The 15,214-nt window shown below is 39.3% G+C and overlaps 2 protein-coding genes across 4 annotated transcripts; one reads left to right on the top strand and one right to left on the bottom strand.

The window, feature by feature from the left end:
* Positions 1 to 572: 572 nt before the first annotated feature.
* On the bottom strand, positions 573 to 4,629 carry LOC140229513 (uncharacterized). Its single transcript, XM_072309761.1, has 2 exons — positions 4,133 to 4,629; positions 573 to 615 (listed from the first exon to the last, which is right to left on the bottom strand). Exons 1-2 carry the CDS (start codon positions 4,627 to 4,629, stop codon positions 573 to 575), a joined length of 540 nt encoding a protein of 179 aa, XP_072165862.1.
* LOC140230073 (uncharacterized) lies at positions 742 to 14,417 on the top strand. Of its 3 annotated transcripts, none has more exons than XM_072310279.1 (6): positions 742 to 816; positions 9,085 to 9,290; positions 10,709 to 11,035; positions 11,931 to 12,047; positions 12,599 to 12,867; positions 13,511 to 14,417. In XM_072310279.1, exons 3-6 carry the CDS (start codon positions 10,852 to 10,854, stop codon positions 13,805 to 13,807), a joined length of 867 nt encoding a protein of 288 aa, XP_072166380.1. In that variant the 5' UTR covers positions 742 to 816; positions 9,085 to 9,290; positions 10,709 to 10,851; the 3' UTR covers positions 13,808 to 14,417. The 3 variants fall into 3 exon arrangements, with proteins under 3 accessions (XP_072166380.1, XP_072166381.1, XP_072166382.1); XM_072310280.1 differs by lacking the exon at positions 742 to 816 and adding an exon at positions 6,110 to 6,123; XM_072310281.1 differs by lacking the exons at positions 742 to 816; positions 9,085 to 9,290 and having other exon boundaries at positions 10,609 to 11,035.
* The last annotated feature ends 797 nt before the right edge of the window (positions 14,418 to 15,214 follow it).

Below are 15,214 nucleotides of genomic sequence, written 5' to 3'. Positions count from 1 at the left end.
ACACGCACACAAGCGATGATGCAAGCGCGAGTTTCCAAGAGACAGGCGCTGTTGAGATAACAATAAGATGCGTAGATGATCCCTTGCTAGGATAGTGATGATGAAGTTCGAAGAAGTTTATATGATGAAAATATATCCAGAAACGACGAAAAATCGACGAAAAATTCAAAATGGTTATATTATGTAAAAAGATATTATCACATACAGGTCCACCTAATACGGTATGTGCAAGCGTTCAGCCAATGCGAAATTTTTCCAGTAGAAACGTGAATAGACGGTTATAGGGAGCAAAACTCAAGAGCAACAAACACGCACGTCCCCCCCCCCACCCGATACCCAGTATAGTATTTATAATTATTTTACCCAGAGAAAAAAATCGTGAGGGATATGATACATCTTGACATCGTTTCTAGTATTAGATTGATATGACGAGTTTCAACACACACAAAAAACGACCAAACCTCTATCTTCCTATAATATCTGTGATAACCTTTTGTCTTCTAGGTAGAGGAAACCTGACACACGTTATTGCTACTATTGGAGACAACGTCGAATTACCCTGCTGCTCTGATCTATCGGCTCTCCAGGTCTCCTGGAGGCTTGAAAACGATTACTCTGAGTTGATTAGATATAGACCAGGAGAGGAGGACCTGTTCAGCTTGCCTCGTTTCGACTTAGTGCGATTAGGCAACGACGTTGTGTCGTGTAACCTGATCATCACAAATGTTACTTTCAATGACGGAGGATTGTATACGTACATCGCTACCAAAACATCTGCTTGGCCCATGACATGTGCAGTAAATTTAACTGTTACAGGTAAGTTTACAGTTTGGCAGGAGCCCATTCTCCCTGTAGTTATTGATTGCTTGACAACAATCTCAAGCAAGCTCTTTTGAATTTGGATATTAGTTAGTCATTGAGTCACCTGTGTGGTCACGAAAATGCAAGTTTCCTCTCATATATATATATATATATATATATATGAAGAGTTTGTTTGCAAAAACCGATAAGTCCATATTTGCCAAATGGAGATATTTGCGATTAAAGGTCAAGAAAAATAAAGAGAAAAATAAGAAAATTTGTGCTTCACACGATGTTTTCTTATTTTTGGTATTTTAAAGGGAATGTATTTGTCACAAAGACTCGATAACATCGAAAGAAAAGAATCGTACGCATCATTTACATCGGTACAGTCATAGACATTTTCCCATGAAATACAATCTAAGTCATACCCTAATGCTACTGGAGAATAGGTTGCATAGTTGCGGAACCTTTTGTCGGAGGCATGAGGTTTCAATCTTGTTTTTTTGGAAATAACACTCAAACAAAGCAAAAACAGGTAAGTGATCTGACATATCAGCTAATATGGTTCCAGCTGAAATTTGACACGAACTGATATTTGAATAAATATGGTCAATCAAAGAGCTACTATGTCTAGCTATTCGTGTAGGTGTTTTAACAAGTTGCTGCATACCATAGCATTCCATCATTGATATATACTCACTAGTTTTGTCATCTTCCGAAAGTAAATTGATGTTGAAATCAGCAAGAATGATGCACTCGTTTCTATCTAAATTCATTTGATGCAATACATCGTTTAAACTGTTACAGAAATCATCAATTTTTCCACCTGGTTTTCTGTACACAGTACCAACAATAATATGCGTGTTACCATGTTCTACTTTCATCCAGAGCGATTCCGTATTCGGTATAGCGATATCACGCATGCGCGTGTAACGCAACTCGGAGTGTAAGTACATTGCTACACCACCTCCTCTACCATCATTTCGACTTTGGTATTCAAAGTTATAATCAGACAATTTATACAGATTCGGGTTATCGACATGCCATATTTCTGAAATTCCAATGATCTTGAATTTAGATTGTAGCGCTGTTTCAAACAACAATTGTAATTCGTCGAAGTTTGCATTAATGGATCGAATATTAATATGTGATACGCTGAGTGTGGAATTCATTTCGCATGGAAATGTGAGTAGATCATTCGGGCTTAGATTGAAATGATTTACCGACAATGAATTATCAGCTAAATCGTTCTGAAAGCGTCGAGTATTCATCTTTGAATATTTACACTATATACATAACATAATGTCATCATGATATTATTCAATGTAAAGCCTCAAGTAGACTATATAATCTACTTAATCTTCCGAAGATCCTCCTCACAGCAAATGACAATCGCCGGAGAGTCAGAGTTTTTCCCTACAAGGATTCTGGCCAGTGGCGTAACTACGGGGGGCATGGGGGGGGGGGGGCACGTGCCCCCCCCCCCCCAATCCGCTGGTAAAAAAAAAAGGAAAAACAAAGAAAAAAAGAAAAAAAAAACTACCAAAATGGTAATTCAAGGGTTAGTAAACTGATTTTGAAATCGACATGAAAGGATGATCAAGAAAAAAGATATTTTTCTAAGATTTCTTTTAACCATATAACTAAAGAGGTATTATAGTGAAACATTGTTCAAAAAGTCCGGAGACGACAAAAGATTGTGATTAAGCGTGATTCCTGGTTGGCATTTTGAATATAAGCAGGATGTGCGCAGTGTACTCAGAACATCGGAATGGCAAAAAGAGTCGCTGCAATGTTACGCAATGTGATGTTTGATACGTTGTGCGCATTTGCTATCAAAGCCTGATCATTGATTTTGCAGTGTTGCTTTACATACTAGTCTATATTAAAATGCCTTGCATTGCCAATAATAAGGCTTGACCTTGGCTATTTCCTAACTTTTCTATCTATATGAAACACACACACTCACAAACGCAAACAAATTAGGGGATGCTCTACATAAAGTGCAGATTTTGGACATCCTTCTCCCGCTTGGTCACTTCGACGCCCCCTCGCTGGTCATACTCCCCCAATTATGAACATAAACCAACACCCTTGACTACCAGTGGCGGATCCAGGGGGCGCACCGGGCGCCCCCTCCCTCCAAAGCGAAAAAAAAAAATACATGTACCTACAAACGACAGTTTTTAGACTGTAAAATGTCAACATTTTCAAGCTCGCTCGCTTCGCTCGCTCGCATTTAACCGTTATATGCCATTCTCCTAACGTTACTGCCAATAATTGCCAGCAGTTGCGCCCGGTGCGTCCCCCCCCCCCCCTCCTGAGTTTCCAAAGCGAAAAAATATAGCTACAAACGGCAGTTTTGGGACTGTAAAATGTCAAAATTTTCAAGCTCGCTCGCTTCGCTCGCTCGCATTTAATCGTTATGCCATTCTCCTGATGTTACTGCCAGCAATTGCCAGCAGTTGCGCCCGGTGCGCCCCTTCTCCTTAATTTCCAAAGCGAAAAAATATAGCTACAAACGGCAGTTTTGGGACTGTAAAATGTCAAAATCATCAAGCTCGCTCGCTTCGCTCGCTCGCATTTAATTGTTATGCAATTCTCCTGATGTTGCTGTCTGCAATTGCCAGCAGTTGCTCCCGGTGCACTCCCTCCCCTTAATTTCCAAAGCGAAAAAATATAGCTACAAACGGCATTTTTGGGACTGTAAAATGTCAAAAATTTCAAGCTCGCTCGCTTCGCTCGCTCGCATTCAACCGTTATATGCATTCTCCTGATGTTACTGCCAGTAATTGCCAGCAGTTGCACCCGGTGCGCCCCTCCCCCCCCCCCCCCGAATTTCCAAAGCGAAAAAATATAGATACAAACGGCAGTTTGGGGACTGTAGCGTAAAATGTCAAAATTTTCAAGCTCGCTCGCTTCGCTCGCTCGCATTTAATCGTTATGCAATTCTCCTGATGTTGCTGTCAGTACTAGTAATTGCCAGGAGTTGCGCCCGGTGCGCCCCTCCCAATGATTTCCAAAGCGAAAATATGTAGCTACAAATGGCAGTTTTGGGACTGTAAAATGACAAATTTTTCAAGCTCGCTCGCTCGCATTTAATCGTTATGCCATTCATGTTACTGCCAGCAACTGCCAGCAGTTGCGCCCAGTGCAACGCCCTTAATTTCAAAAGCAAATGTATTATTATATATAGCTACAAACGCCAGTTTGGGGACTGTAAAATGTCAAAATTTTCAAGCTCGCTCGCTCCGCTCGCTCGCATTTATGTACCGTTATGCAATTTTGATGTTGCTGCCATGAGGTGCCCCCCGATGTCTTGACCCACGGTACGCCACTGATTCTGGCGTTCGATGTCCAGAGGTACCTGTAATGGGCCTTCCTTCTCTCCACGTTGGCCTTCGCAAGTAGCTGCCTGGTGGCTGGCAGGAGATTCTCGTTTATGAAGACCCTCTGATTCTTGGTTTTGCCCCGCAGGTTCTTTCTTCCGTTATACACAGCATCCCGGGCACGTCGTGTCGTGAATCGTACTATCATGGGCCTTGGAGGTCCGCCTTTCTCTTTTTTCGGCCCGAGACGATGTGTCACGTCCACGTCCTGCTCGACCAAGTTGGGATTAGCATGCTTCGCAACTTCTACAACGATCTGTTTAACGTTTTCTCCCTCTGTTTCGGGAATGCCGACAAATTCTAAGTTGACCCGTCTGTGGTATTGATCTAGGTCGGTCACTCGGTTCTCCAGCTGAGTCACGCTCTCCTTCAGCAAACTGTTCTGGGCCTGAAGCTCCTTGTTCTGCTTCTCCAGCTTTTCCGTCTTCACTTTCATCTCTTCGAACTTTTCATTGAGAAAGGACAAGGACCGTAACGATGGTTTCTTGTCCGTCGCTCATTTCACGAACAGTCGCTTGAAGAACAGAGAGTTTGGTTCCAATATCTGATTGAAGGTTTGACATCTGCTCTCGGAGCTGAATGGAGGCTTCCACTGGGCTTCCATCTACCCCGTCATATCTGTTGATATTGGAAGTTGGTACTGTACGGTTGTATCTGCCCCACAGAACTATATAGGTAGAATGATCAAGTGGGGTCTGAAAGCATAGCCAGCGCACGCGATCATTTTGGTTAGTCTTTTGTTACGTCACGGCTTGCGTGCGCAGAACAGGGTTTGCAGAGTTACAACATAGCGCAGGCCTACGCTGACTTTTTTTTTCTTCTTTTTTACCTCCCCATGTTCATCGCGTAAGCCGTGACGTAACAGAAGATTAACAAAATGGCGGCATGTAATGTGCGCGCAACTGGCTATAAAGCTACGCATGGGTTGTGAATGGGCTTGATCAATCTACCTATTTATATCTGTGATCTGCCCCCTTCTCACCTCCCTCCACTGCTGATTTTCTCTTCTTCCTTGGCATTGTGACGTCACAGAGCAATATAACTGGAGATGGCGTAAGTGCGTCGTTTGCACTTGCTGAACTGCGTGAAAAAAAAAAATGTGCGTTGAAACAATACACGCACACAAGCGATGATGCAAGCGCGAGTTTCCAAGAGACAGGCGCTGTTGAGATAACAATAAGATGCGTAGATGATCCCTTGCTAGGATAGTGATGATGAAGTTCGAAGAAGTTTATATGATGAAAATATATCCAGAAACGACGAAAAATCGACGAAAAATTCAAAATGGTTATATTATGTAAAAAGATATTATCACATACAGGTCCACCTAATACGGTATGTGCAAGCGTTCAGCCAATGCGAAATTTTTCCAGTAGAAACGTGAATAGACGGTTATAGGGAGCAAAACTCAAGAGCAACAAACACGCACGTCCCCCCCCCCACCCGATACCCAGTATAGTATTTATAATTATTTTACCCAGAGAAAAAAATCGTGAGGGATATGATACATCTTGACATCGTTTCTAGTATTAGATTGATATGACGAGTTTCAACACACACAAAAAACGACCAAACCTCTATCTTCCTATAATGTCTGTGATAACCTTTTGTCTTCTAGGTAGAGGAAACCTGACACACGTTATTGCTACTATTGGAGACAACGTCGAATTACCCTGCTGCTCTGATCTATCGGCTCTCCAGGTCTCCTGGAGGCTTGAAAACGATTACTCTGAGTTGATTAGATATAGACCAGGAGAGGAGGACCTGTTCAGCTTGCCTCGTTTCGACTTAGTGCGATTAGGCAACGACGTTGTGTCGTGTAACCTGATCATCACAAATGTTACTTTCAATGACGGAGGATTGTATACGTACATCGCTACCAAAACATTTGCTTGGCCCATGACATGTGCAGTAAATTTAACTGTTACAGGTAAGTTTACAGTTTGGCAGGAGCCCATTCTCCCTGTAGTTATTGATTGCTTGACAACAATCTCAAGCAAGCTCTTTTGAATTTGGATATTAGTTAGTCATTGAGTCACCTGTGTGGTCACGAAAATGCAAGTTTCCTCTCATATATATATATATATATATATATATGAAGAGTTTGTTTGCAAAAACCGATAAGTCCATATTTGCCAAATGGAGATATTTTGCGATTAAAGGTCAAGAAAAATAAAGAGAAAAATAAGAAAATTTGTGCTTCTTTTGACCATAACTTCAAAAATATACCTTTATATGAAGTGAACAATATATCATTTAAAAGGTATTATTTTGTACATTATGACAGAGATCGTACTTCAAAATCTTCAAAAATGGACTTATCGGTTTTTGCAAACAAACCCTTCATATAGATATATATATATATATATATATATATATATATATATATATATTACTGAGTAAAAAGATATATATATATATATATATACATGAATATACATGAATAGCATATCATTGCCACCAGATATCATTATTGGTGTGAAAAAAATGCATTTGATGTCAAAATGCAAGGAAAAAAGTTGCACTTTAGTGATTTGCATTGACTTTTCCACAAATAATCAAACAATCACTTATGATTCTGAAATTTTAAGCATAAGTTTTAAGTTTAAGTTTATTGCATATTTCTCTATCTCGTTCTTTTCATGAGTACACAGTAAAGTATTTAATAACAGATATGTCCACCATCCGCTTCAATAACCAGCCGGCATCTCCACCTCATACTGTTATCTAAAGTTTGTACTTAGCGCTGCTCAATGTGGCCCATGCTCTCTGCAAAATGCGCTGAAATTCTTGCAGTGAAGTGTCATCTTTCACCTTCTTGCTCGCTTTGCGCTTAATGATATCCTAAAGATTCTCTATTGGATTATATTCAGGGGATCTTGCAGGCCACTCCGTACGTTCGATGTCATATCCCTCAACAAACTGATCTACAATTTGAGTGCATGATGCAAAATGGCCATAAGCACATTAATTTGATAAAAACCCAAATTGGAATTTGGAATTCGACCAACATTTACAGGGCACCGGGCGGGGGGGGGGGGGGGGGAGGGGGAAACAAAACGAGTTTTCGCCCACCCCCCCCCCCTTGCCCCTGTAACAAATAATTAATCAATTTTTCGAAGACCAAAATGAACAATAAAGGCATTTTCTTTTCAAAAATGTAAAAGTAATAATTTAAAAAATGTCAAAGTAATAATACACTAACGATATACATTATTATACATTAACAGCAACTTATGAGTAAATTTAGTGCATAGATGGTAGCCTCGCGTCCTCGAGGTTGCCCGCTGAAACATACCTTTAGTATCACATTTTCCTTTTTTTCTCTACTTTCTAGCAGTATAAGAATATTTTTATCGCTCGAACGATACGATCACATTAAGTTTTTAATGAATACATTCAGACGACTGGCAAAGTGAAAGTGGCTCACTCGCTCTGCCCGAGCTTATAGGTAAGTTTAGAGTTTGGTAGGAAACCGTTCTTCCTGTAGTTATTGATTCCTCAAAAATATATATTGGACTTTTGTTAGTGCAGAAATTTGTTAATTTGAAACACCTAGTTTAAATCTCGGGGAATCGGAAATATAGAAGTTTTCAGCATTTACAGTTTTTTTTTTTCTTGTTGCTATGACTGTTTCCTCCTATTGATTGCTTGACAATAGCCTCAAGCAAGCTCTTTTGAATTTGGTTGTTAGTCAGTAATTGCGGTACCTGTCTAGTCACGTAAACGTCACGTAAACGGCAAGTTTCTTCAAATTAAACGTCTTTGTAAATTGTCGCCGGCCCGGTAGCGCAGTTCCTAACCCTAGTTTTAGAGTATACAATAAGCCTTGGGACTCTGCCGAAGAAATCATTATATTCAATACCACCCATCAATTTTCTGAAAAACCTATCATTAAAAATGTCTCTAAGAATGTGACATGAGCTACTGATTATGAGGAACTTTCCAAAGCAAGACATATGTATATATTTTTTTTTCCTGCGCTTAGCGAAATATAAGTGAAAAAAAGATGATCGGACCGTAATATTGACTTTAGCTTATTTGGGTCACAAACCGTTTTCAGTTAGTTTTTTTTTTTGGAATAATTTCATTCCTTCATCTGTTCCCAGAAGGAAAAAAAAAAAATGGAAAAAATCCATACCTCAACACTTCACTGAAGTTTGTAAAGTGAATTTTTTCAAATCAAATGAAGTGTGTTGACCTCATGGTTTGTTAATATAATACAAGACCGGAGAATGCTATTAAAGCACTTTAACGCAAAATTTGTGGTGGAGAGAGGGATTTTCGTCTAAAAATTATTATAATCATGTTTAATACGTATAAGTGCGGGGGTGGTTATAGTCAATATATTTGTGTGTAATATTGAGTTTTAAAAGAATGGGGGAGAGGGCCCCGCCTCCCCGGTTCCACTGGCACTGATATTAACCAAGCTTTCGACAATAGCAAGTGAAGGGATCTGACCCCTTTTATCAGCAGATACTGCATACGTATTCAAAGTAATTACTGGTGTCAATTTACTGCGATCAAACATCTTTTTCAATCAACTACAATGAAGAAAAATCAACGCAAAGCATAAATCATTTTTAAAATTCATTATCTTCCTGATTCATAGTGTCTTAAAAAGCACAATGATTCAAACTGATGTCTCGGCATTCTTCCCTCTGACTCATCATTAGAACTGCATTTCTATTTGACAAAATAATTACAATTATTGAGATATTATACACTTTTAATTATTTTCCTAGAAATAATCAGAAAATGTTTACTTTTTTTCTCTTTTTTGTGCGTAGAAAACTATTGCAAAGTAATATGTTTTGTTGCACGAGTCGATCACAGCAACTTGATTTTCATTTTTCATACAACGCAGTATCACCAATTACTCTCGTCATAGATGACGAACAGACTAACTACATCTTGAAGGACATGGAAACGATTATTCTGCCCATCGGAACCCACAAATCGATAATTTGCTTCACTGAAACCCCCTTGAAACCGGGTATGAAGATGGAGTGGCAGACGACACTGGGCGACTTTAACGTTGACTCACAAACTGAAAACAGATTCTACCAAAACAGCCACAACCTTTCCGTCAATACTGTGAGAATTACATTCAACGTCACCAAACGTGATTACAATGAGTCAATAAAATGTGTGCTTAGGAAAGGGAGATATGAGGTCGCCGAATCTACAGTCAATATTGTAAGAGGGGGTAAGCTTTCATTTCTCTAAGCTTTTACTGTTCTGAAAGAATAAATAGATAAATGTTAATGCATGTGGTTTTAATAGGCACATTACACCATCTTTCATGAGGGTTTCCGCTCTATGCCGTACTCCTTGCTGAAAATTTCAAACAAGGCTGTATTGTCTACGGCAATGATGGTAAAATCATTATAGTGCAAACCCTAAGATAACCAGTTATGGTGGTGGTAGTGATACACATTGTACTATTACAAGTGCTTAACTACCGATACTTTACCACATTGTAATGCTGTACCAGCGTCGGTATTAAAACCTTGATGGTGTTGACAATCAACTTGATGCATGATCTTGGGCAATATTGTTGCCTTCTATTGCTACCTTTTATGTGCACAAAGAAAAAAGTATTTTACTGTAATGATTACTTGTTAACATCTTTTTTTTTTTTCTACCTGTTCGGTGAAATTTTACAGTTATGATAATATAGCCTATAGAATCAGTAATGTGATTAAAATAGTTCTCATAGTTACTAGTTCATAGCAACAGCTCAAGGTAACTCAGAATCTAAATTTAAAAAATAAAAAAAGTAATTTCCGATAGAGCGATCACCTCACCACCAAGAGTGGTGATAACTGGCGAATTTACCCTTTTTTTGATAATTAAGTGAAATTAGTCATTTTGGTCTCTCCTGACGAAACATTGACCATCCTTGATCATCAATGATACCTTGAGAGAGAGAGGTTTTCGGTTTCATCATGTAGTGCTTGCTGGGACCGTTTCTTGGTAGAAGAGCCTAGAAAGAAGAGAGATGAGGAAGAAGCGACATGGGGAGATTGTAAGGAGGGCAAATCGTGACAGATTGAGAGGCAGCAGCGAGTTAGAAGTAAATATTATTAATAATGCTATTGATAATACTAATAACCTTTACCCACAAGTAAGATAAACATACCGGGCCCTGTCTTATGAAACTTGTGATAGAAATCAATCAATCACAAATCTCTTGAAAGCTGCAATCGATCGCAACCTGTGCTTGACTGATTGCAGTTCTCCATCTTGATATCAACCATAACTTTTTATATGATGGATTTGCATTCAATCGTAAAGTTGCACTTGATTTGAGTCAATCACAAGTCTTTATAAGACGGGGCCCTGGATTTTTTGTTACCATTTTTGGAAACATAATGGGCTATACTTCCCTTCATTCTTGCTGCAAAAATGCAAGCTGTGTGAGAATGAAGGTCCAATCACAAGAATGTGTTGGGATACTTAAAGCAGAAGTCCTAAAATATTATTTCCATTGTTCCTCTAACTCCTCACAGAGGCACCTGTTATACTCCGCGTAGGAAAAGACTATGCAGAGAAGAAAAAAATTTTAATAGTCTCTTGTATCGTGGAGTCAAACCTACCATCATCTGTATATTGGCGATCGTATGGCGACAGTAATCGTTCCGACTTAAAGGACATGGCAGCAACTCATACTGTTTCAACTGGAATTGATGGCGTCTTCGTCACGTCGACTCTCGCTGTCACACCGCTCGATTTAACGGGAAAGATCAGCAGAACAATTGAATGCATCGCAAACAATAGCCTTGGAAATGATTCGAGAATTCTCCTGCTTGATTTACATGATTTAGAGACTACGAAAGGCAAGTTGTTATTACGTGTCTCCAAATGAGAAGCAATAAACAGCGAAGTGCATGCATTACGGAACATCATTGAAGTAGGCCTATTGATATTCACGCGAGCATTATCTGTTACTAGTTAGTTTAAGCCTGTGAAAGGAAGGCATGTAATATACATTTTTTTTTCACAAATCGCACTCTCTGGTCAGCCTACAAGAGTGCCTTCATTAATTTGACACTCTCTATCACATCACAACAATTAAAGAAAAGAATAACATCACGAACAACCATGGCAATGATACGATTTTGCATTTTAATATGCACTTAAATATGATCAGACGAGCAAAAGTGTAATCGCATAGGAGTATTTTTCCCTGTGATTGATCACTTCTGTCAATCCTATCAGTTCTTCAAGAGTGTCATCATTTTCTAATTCGACACCCTCTATCACATCACAAAAATTACTGAAGATGAGCGGAACAATATCACGGACAACAACATTGGCAATGATACAATTTCATTGTACTGTGATCGGAGGCGCAAGAATGTTAATTGCATCGCAGGGGTATTTTTCTCTGTAATTGTTCAATTTTGTGGATTTTTACCTTCTCTGTGGATGGAATTCATTTTTTTTTTATTGTCAATCGTCGGAAAGAACTAAAATATTTAAGGGTTGTTTTTGCACATGCATTCTAATGAAGACATTGATCTCATCTGTGTCAGGATATTTTCAATGCAAATACGCATCGTGTTTTACGTAACATTAAAAACCTGCCATTTCTTCATTATTCTATCAACAACATTACTCTGATATCATCATCATTCTTTACCTGATGAAAAATACATTCTATCATACACAGTGTTTTGCCATTTTGGTTATAACCATTATCGTCTTGACCTACAATATTTATCTGCACAGATCCTCCTGCTGAAAAGGATTCATTCTTCCTCTGCAAAGTCGTCCCTATTGTGACAAGCTGCTTCATGATAATCATATTATGCTGTGTGATGGTTATTGCCTTCAAGCTTTACAGGGGTTAGTCAATTATCAACTCTTAAGTCACTACGGTAGGCCTCATCAAGACAAAAACAAGATAGGTGTAAAGATCAATATTTTTTTTCTGTTTCGCATTTTTGTTGGACGTGACATTCCATTTTCATTGAAAATGCGGTATAGAGAATGGGATTAGACAGTCGGACGGTAAGATTCATTGTTGAATAACATAAGGTTGAAGTGGGTGATTCTCTTTTGTTATCTCATTAGATTCCGTCGATTCTACTATCAGTATTGGAACAGAGAGAAATAACCTACATGGAGATTGCTTTATAAATGCTTGTTTATCAGTTGATTTGAGGTATGTGTAGTTATGAAATAAATTTATTTCAATTTATCATTATATGTTATATGTTATGTTTTAACCGCAAAGTGACTCCTCTCTTCAAAGAATTAAAGCATGAGTAAATTCCGCAAACACTACAGCGAGCACAAATTCTAAAGGCACACTCGGATACTAAACTAAATGAAAAGGAAAGTATACCGGGGAAAGTGGCAGAGGTTTATTCTGAGTAATATTTTCCACTCCACAGTTCAAACTAAAGGGTGTGAGCAGAGGACACGAGACACCAGGACTCAGTCACCAGTGCGGAAATCCTCTACGCATAGTCCGTTAAATGCAGAAGACATTGTGTCGAATGAACAATCAGAAGAACGACAACTACAAGACACTCATCCGAGTCAGGTCCAGTCTCCTTCTCGTCTTGAGATGACACCTCTGTCAGTGTCAAAGCCCACGACTTCAAGGGAGGGGGACAGGCACGGAAAAGATCCGTGTTTTGCTGATTTATCCTCAGATGAGGTATACAAGTTATAATACACTACCCTCAATATAATATAACAATAATTTCAGACCACTTTATCGATCCATTTCTCAAGTTAGTCCATTGTGAGATGATCGTGAGGGTGAATCGTGAGATACCATATTTTCATATCGTCAGCCACCTTTTTATTTTATCCCATTACACTGAAAGGTAAACGGTTGATTGCTCTTGACCTTTTTTTTTCACTTTGATTGTGAGTACTATGTACATGTTTAAACGGTATATAAGTCTCAAGTGAAAATCTATATTATTATAGCTGTCATTCAGTCTTGATCTCGTTTAAGATTAAAACTTTATTTGCTTCTACTTTACGTCGGGAATTTCATGAAAAGCCATGGAGGGATAGTGGCATACCGAATCTTAACACAGGGTGGGTAGATTACTTCATGCAAATAATCCTTGAAAAAATATGTTCCGCTTTACTCTGCTTTTCCCGACCTCGTGGTAAGCCTTAAAAGGAGAATCTGATAATGCTGGGGAAATGATAATGAGAGTATATCACAAAACATCTTGCAGACAGCAGTGATGAGCTAGATTTAACGTGCCGGTGAATAGACGAAAATCACTCAAAAGCATCCATTTCATATACAAACATAGACGGTGTGCTCTTTTGATTTTCAGACCACTTTTAAGGACTTCTCGACATCAGCCACCGTACACCAAGCAAGGAGCGGTTCCAAACAGGATTCAGAAAGTAATATGTCCGCGGCATCGGCCCTGCCTGGAATATCCAACAAGGACGCGCTGAAAGCTTTGGCCCCTGTGGATGAATCTCAAGCAGACCAATTAGACGAGTACTTGACGCCAATTACTCTACACATGGGGGACACATCGGCCAATTCATCTATCCATTCTAATGGGATAAACTCTGGTGAGAGTGACTATGAGTCCATTGATGACATGCAGCAGGACATTTAGCATGTTCATTATAACATGTACAACAATACTGACTACGGCTTAAGAAATCTTATAGTAAAAAATAGACAGCTTTCCATATATATAGGCTGTTATGCTCGCCGCACACTGTTATCCCATCAGTGATTGATGTCTACTCTGGTTCATTGCTACCAATGCCAACGCCTACTTTTGTGATCGGATGTCAGATGATTTTCATGAATTGAACTGAAGGAAGACGTGATAGACGGGAATTGAATTGGCTAAAACTGCATACCTGACTTACAATGTGCAAAAATAAGCATTTCTACGGAGCCTATATGTAAATGATTCTTATTTCATCGTCGGAAATTATCTCATTATATATTAGCAATTTATTGAAGAACGACAATGACTGGATATTTTGTCAAATATTCCTTATGCCGTAAAATATTGTTAAAGGACAGTAGGCCTACCGTTGTTTATTATTATGACCTTGTGAAACGTATGAAATTCTCGTTTATCATTCAGCAAGGTAGGAATGCAGATAAAATGTAAAGTCTAAATAAAAACGTAAGAGCGAAATCGTAATTGTACAAGTATATCAAGGACTTATAACTATTCTCATTTATGATTCAACGACTAATACAGTAATCTAGCATATCGATTGTAAGTAGCTTCCTCAGAGAAGCACTGACAATATGAGTGTATACTATCAGGAACTGTTAAGGCCGAACGTTTTACCTTTCCTCTGTATTTTGTGGTGACTGAGAATTGTGTAGGTGCCTGTTTTTTGAAAAACAATTTAGCAAAAACTAACTGTTCAACATTATCTACAACATTATCTAAGCTGGTACAATGTATACGACTTGACAATGCCTATTTTTACACAAACATGCTCTCGCACAGACATGTGATTCGTTCTGTTTAATACTACAAGTAATATGATTTTTTTCCACAAAGATTCTGCACAGAAATACCGTGTGGGAACATCCTGATCTGAGCATGTGCGCACTCGTAATTCACTAGCAACATATTTTGCGGATCGTGAGCTGTTGTGAAATTTTGCTGTTTGCTTTGTTTGATGCTCAAGAAAATGCTTCAAGGCTACATATTTTGATTTATCAGTAAAGCATACATTCTGTTTAATCAGAGTTCCCGTCTACTGATACGGCATGCAGTAAACACGGTGAAGACCTAGACCCCGTTTACAGTGCGAGGCTCGGCCGCGGCCGAGCCGCGGCCGAGCCCAGCCCCGCTTCAGTGTAAACGCGCAAAAGGCCAAATGCGAGGCCAAAATTGGCCTCGCATTTGGCCTCGCTCTGGAGGTGGTCTCGGCCGCGGCCGAGCCGCGGCCGAGCCCGGCCTCTTCTTGGTGTAAACGCAAACTGGGCCAAATGCGCGGCCAATTGCGCGGCCAATTTTAGTCTGGCTTCCAAACCCTCTGCCTGT

The sequence above is a fragment of the Diadema setosum genome, chromosome 6 (genome assembly GCF_964275005.1).
Source record: "Diadema setosum chromosome 6, eeDiaSeto1, whole genome shotgun sequence".
Classification (NCBI taxonomy): Eukaryota; Metazoa; Echinodermata; class Echinoidea; order Diadematoida; family Diadematidae; genus Diadema; species Diadema setosum.
This window is presented reverse-complemented; position numbering and strand designations above follow the sequence as displayed.

Bases quoted from the DNA above. Each gene is read 5' to 3' on its own strand.
- LOC140229513 (XM_072309761.1), bottom strand. From the start codon at position 4,629: ATGAAAGTGAAGACGGAAAAGCTGGAGAAGCAGAACAAGGAGCTTCAG. The intron at 616-4,132 runs GTGGGTCAAGAC...TAATCAACTCAG, and splicing joins GCCAGAATCAGTGGCGTACC to AGTAATCGTTTTCAAGCCTC.
- LOC140230073 (XM_072310279.1), top strand. From the start codon at position 10,852: ATGGCAGCAACTCATACTGTTTCAACTGGAATTGATGGCGTCTTCGTC. The intron at 11,036-11,930 runs GCAAGTTGTTAT...TTATCTGCACAG, and splicing joins TGATTTAGAGACTACGAAAG to ATCCTCCTGCTGAAAAGGAT. The intron at 12,048-12,598 runs GTTAGTCAATTA...TCCACTCCACAG, and splicing joins TGCCTTCAAGCTTTACAGGG to TTCAAACTAAAGGGTGTGAG.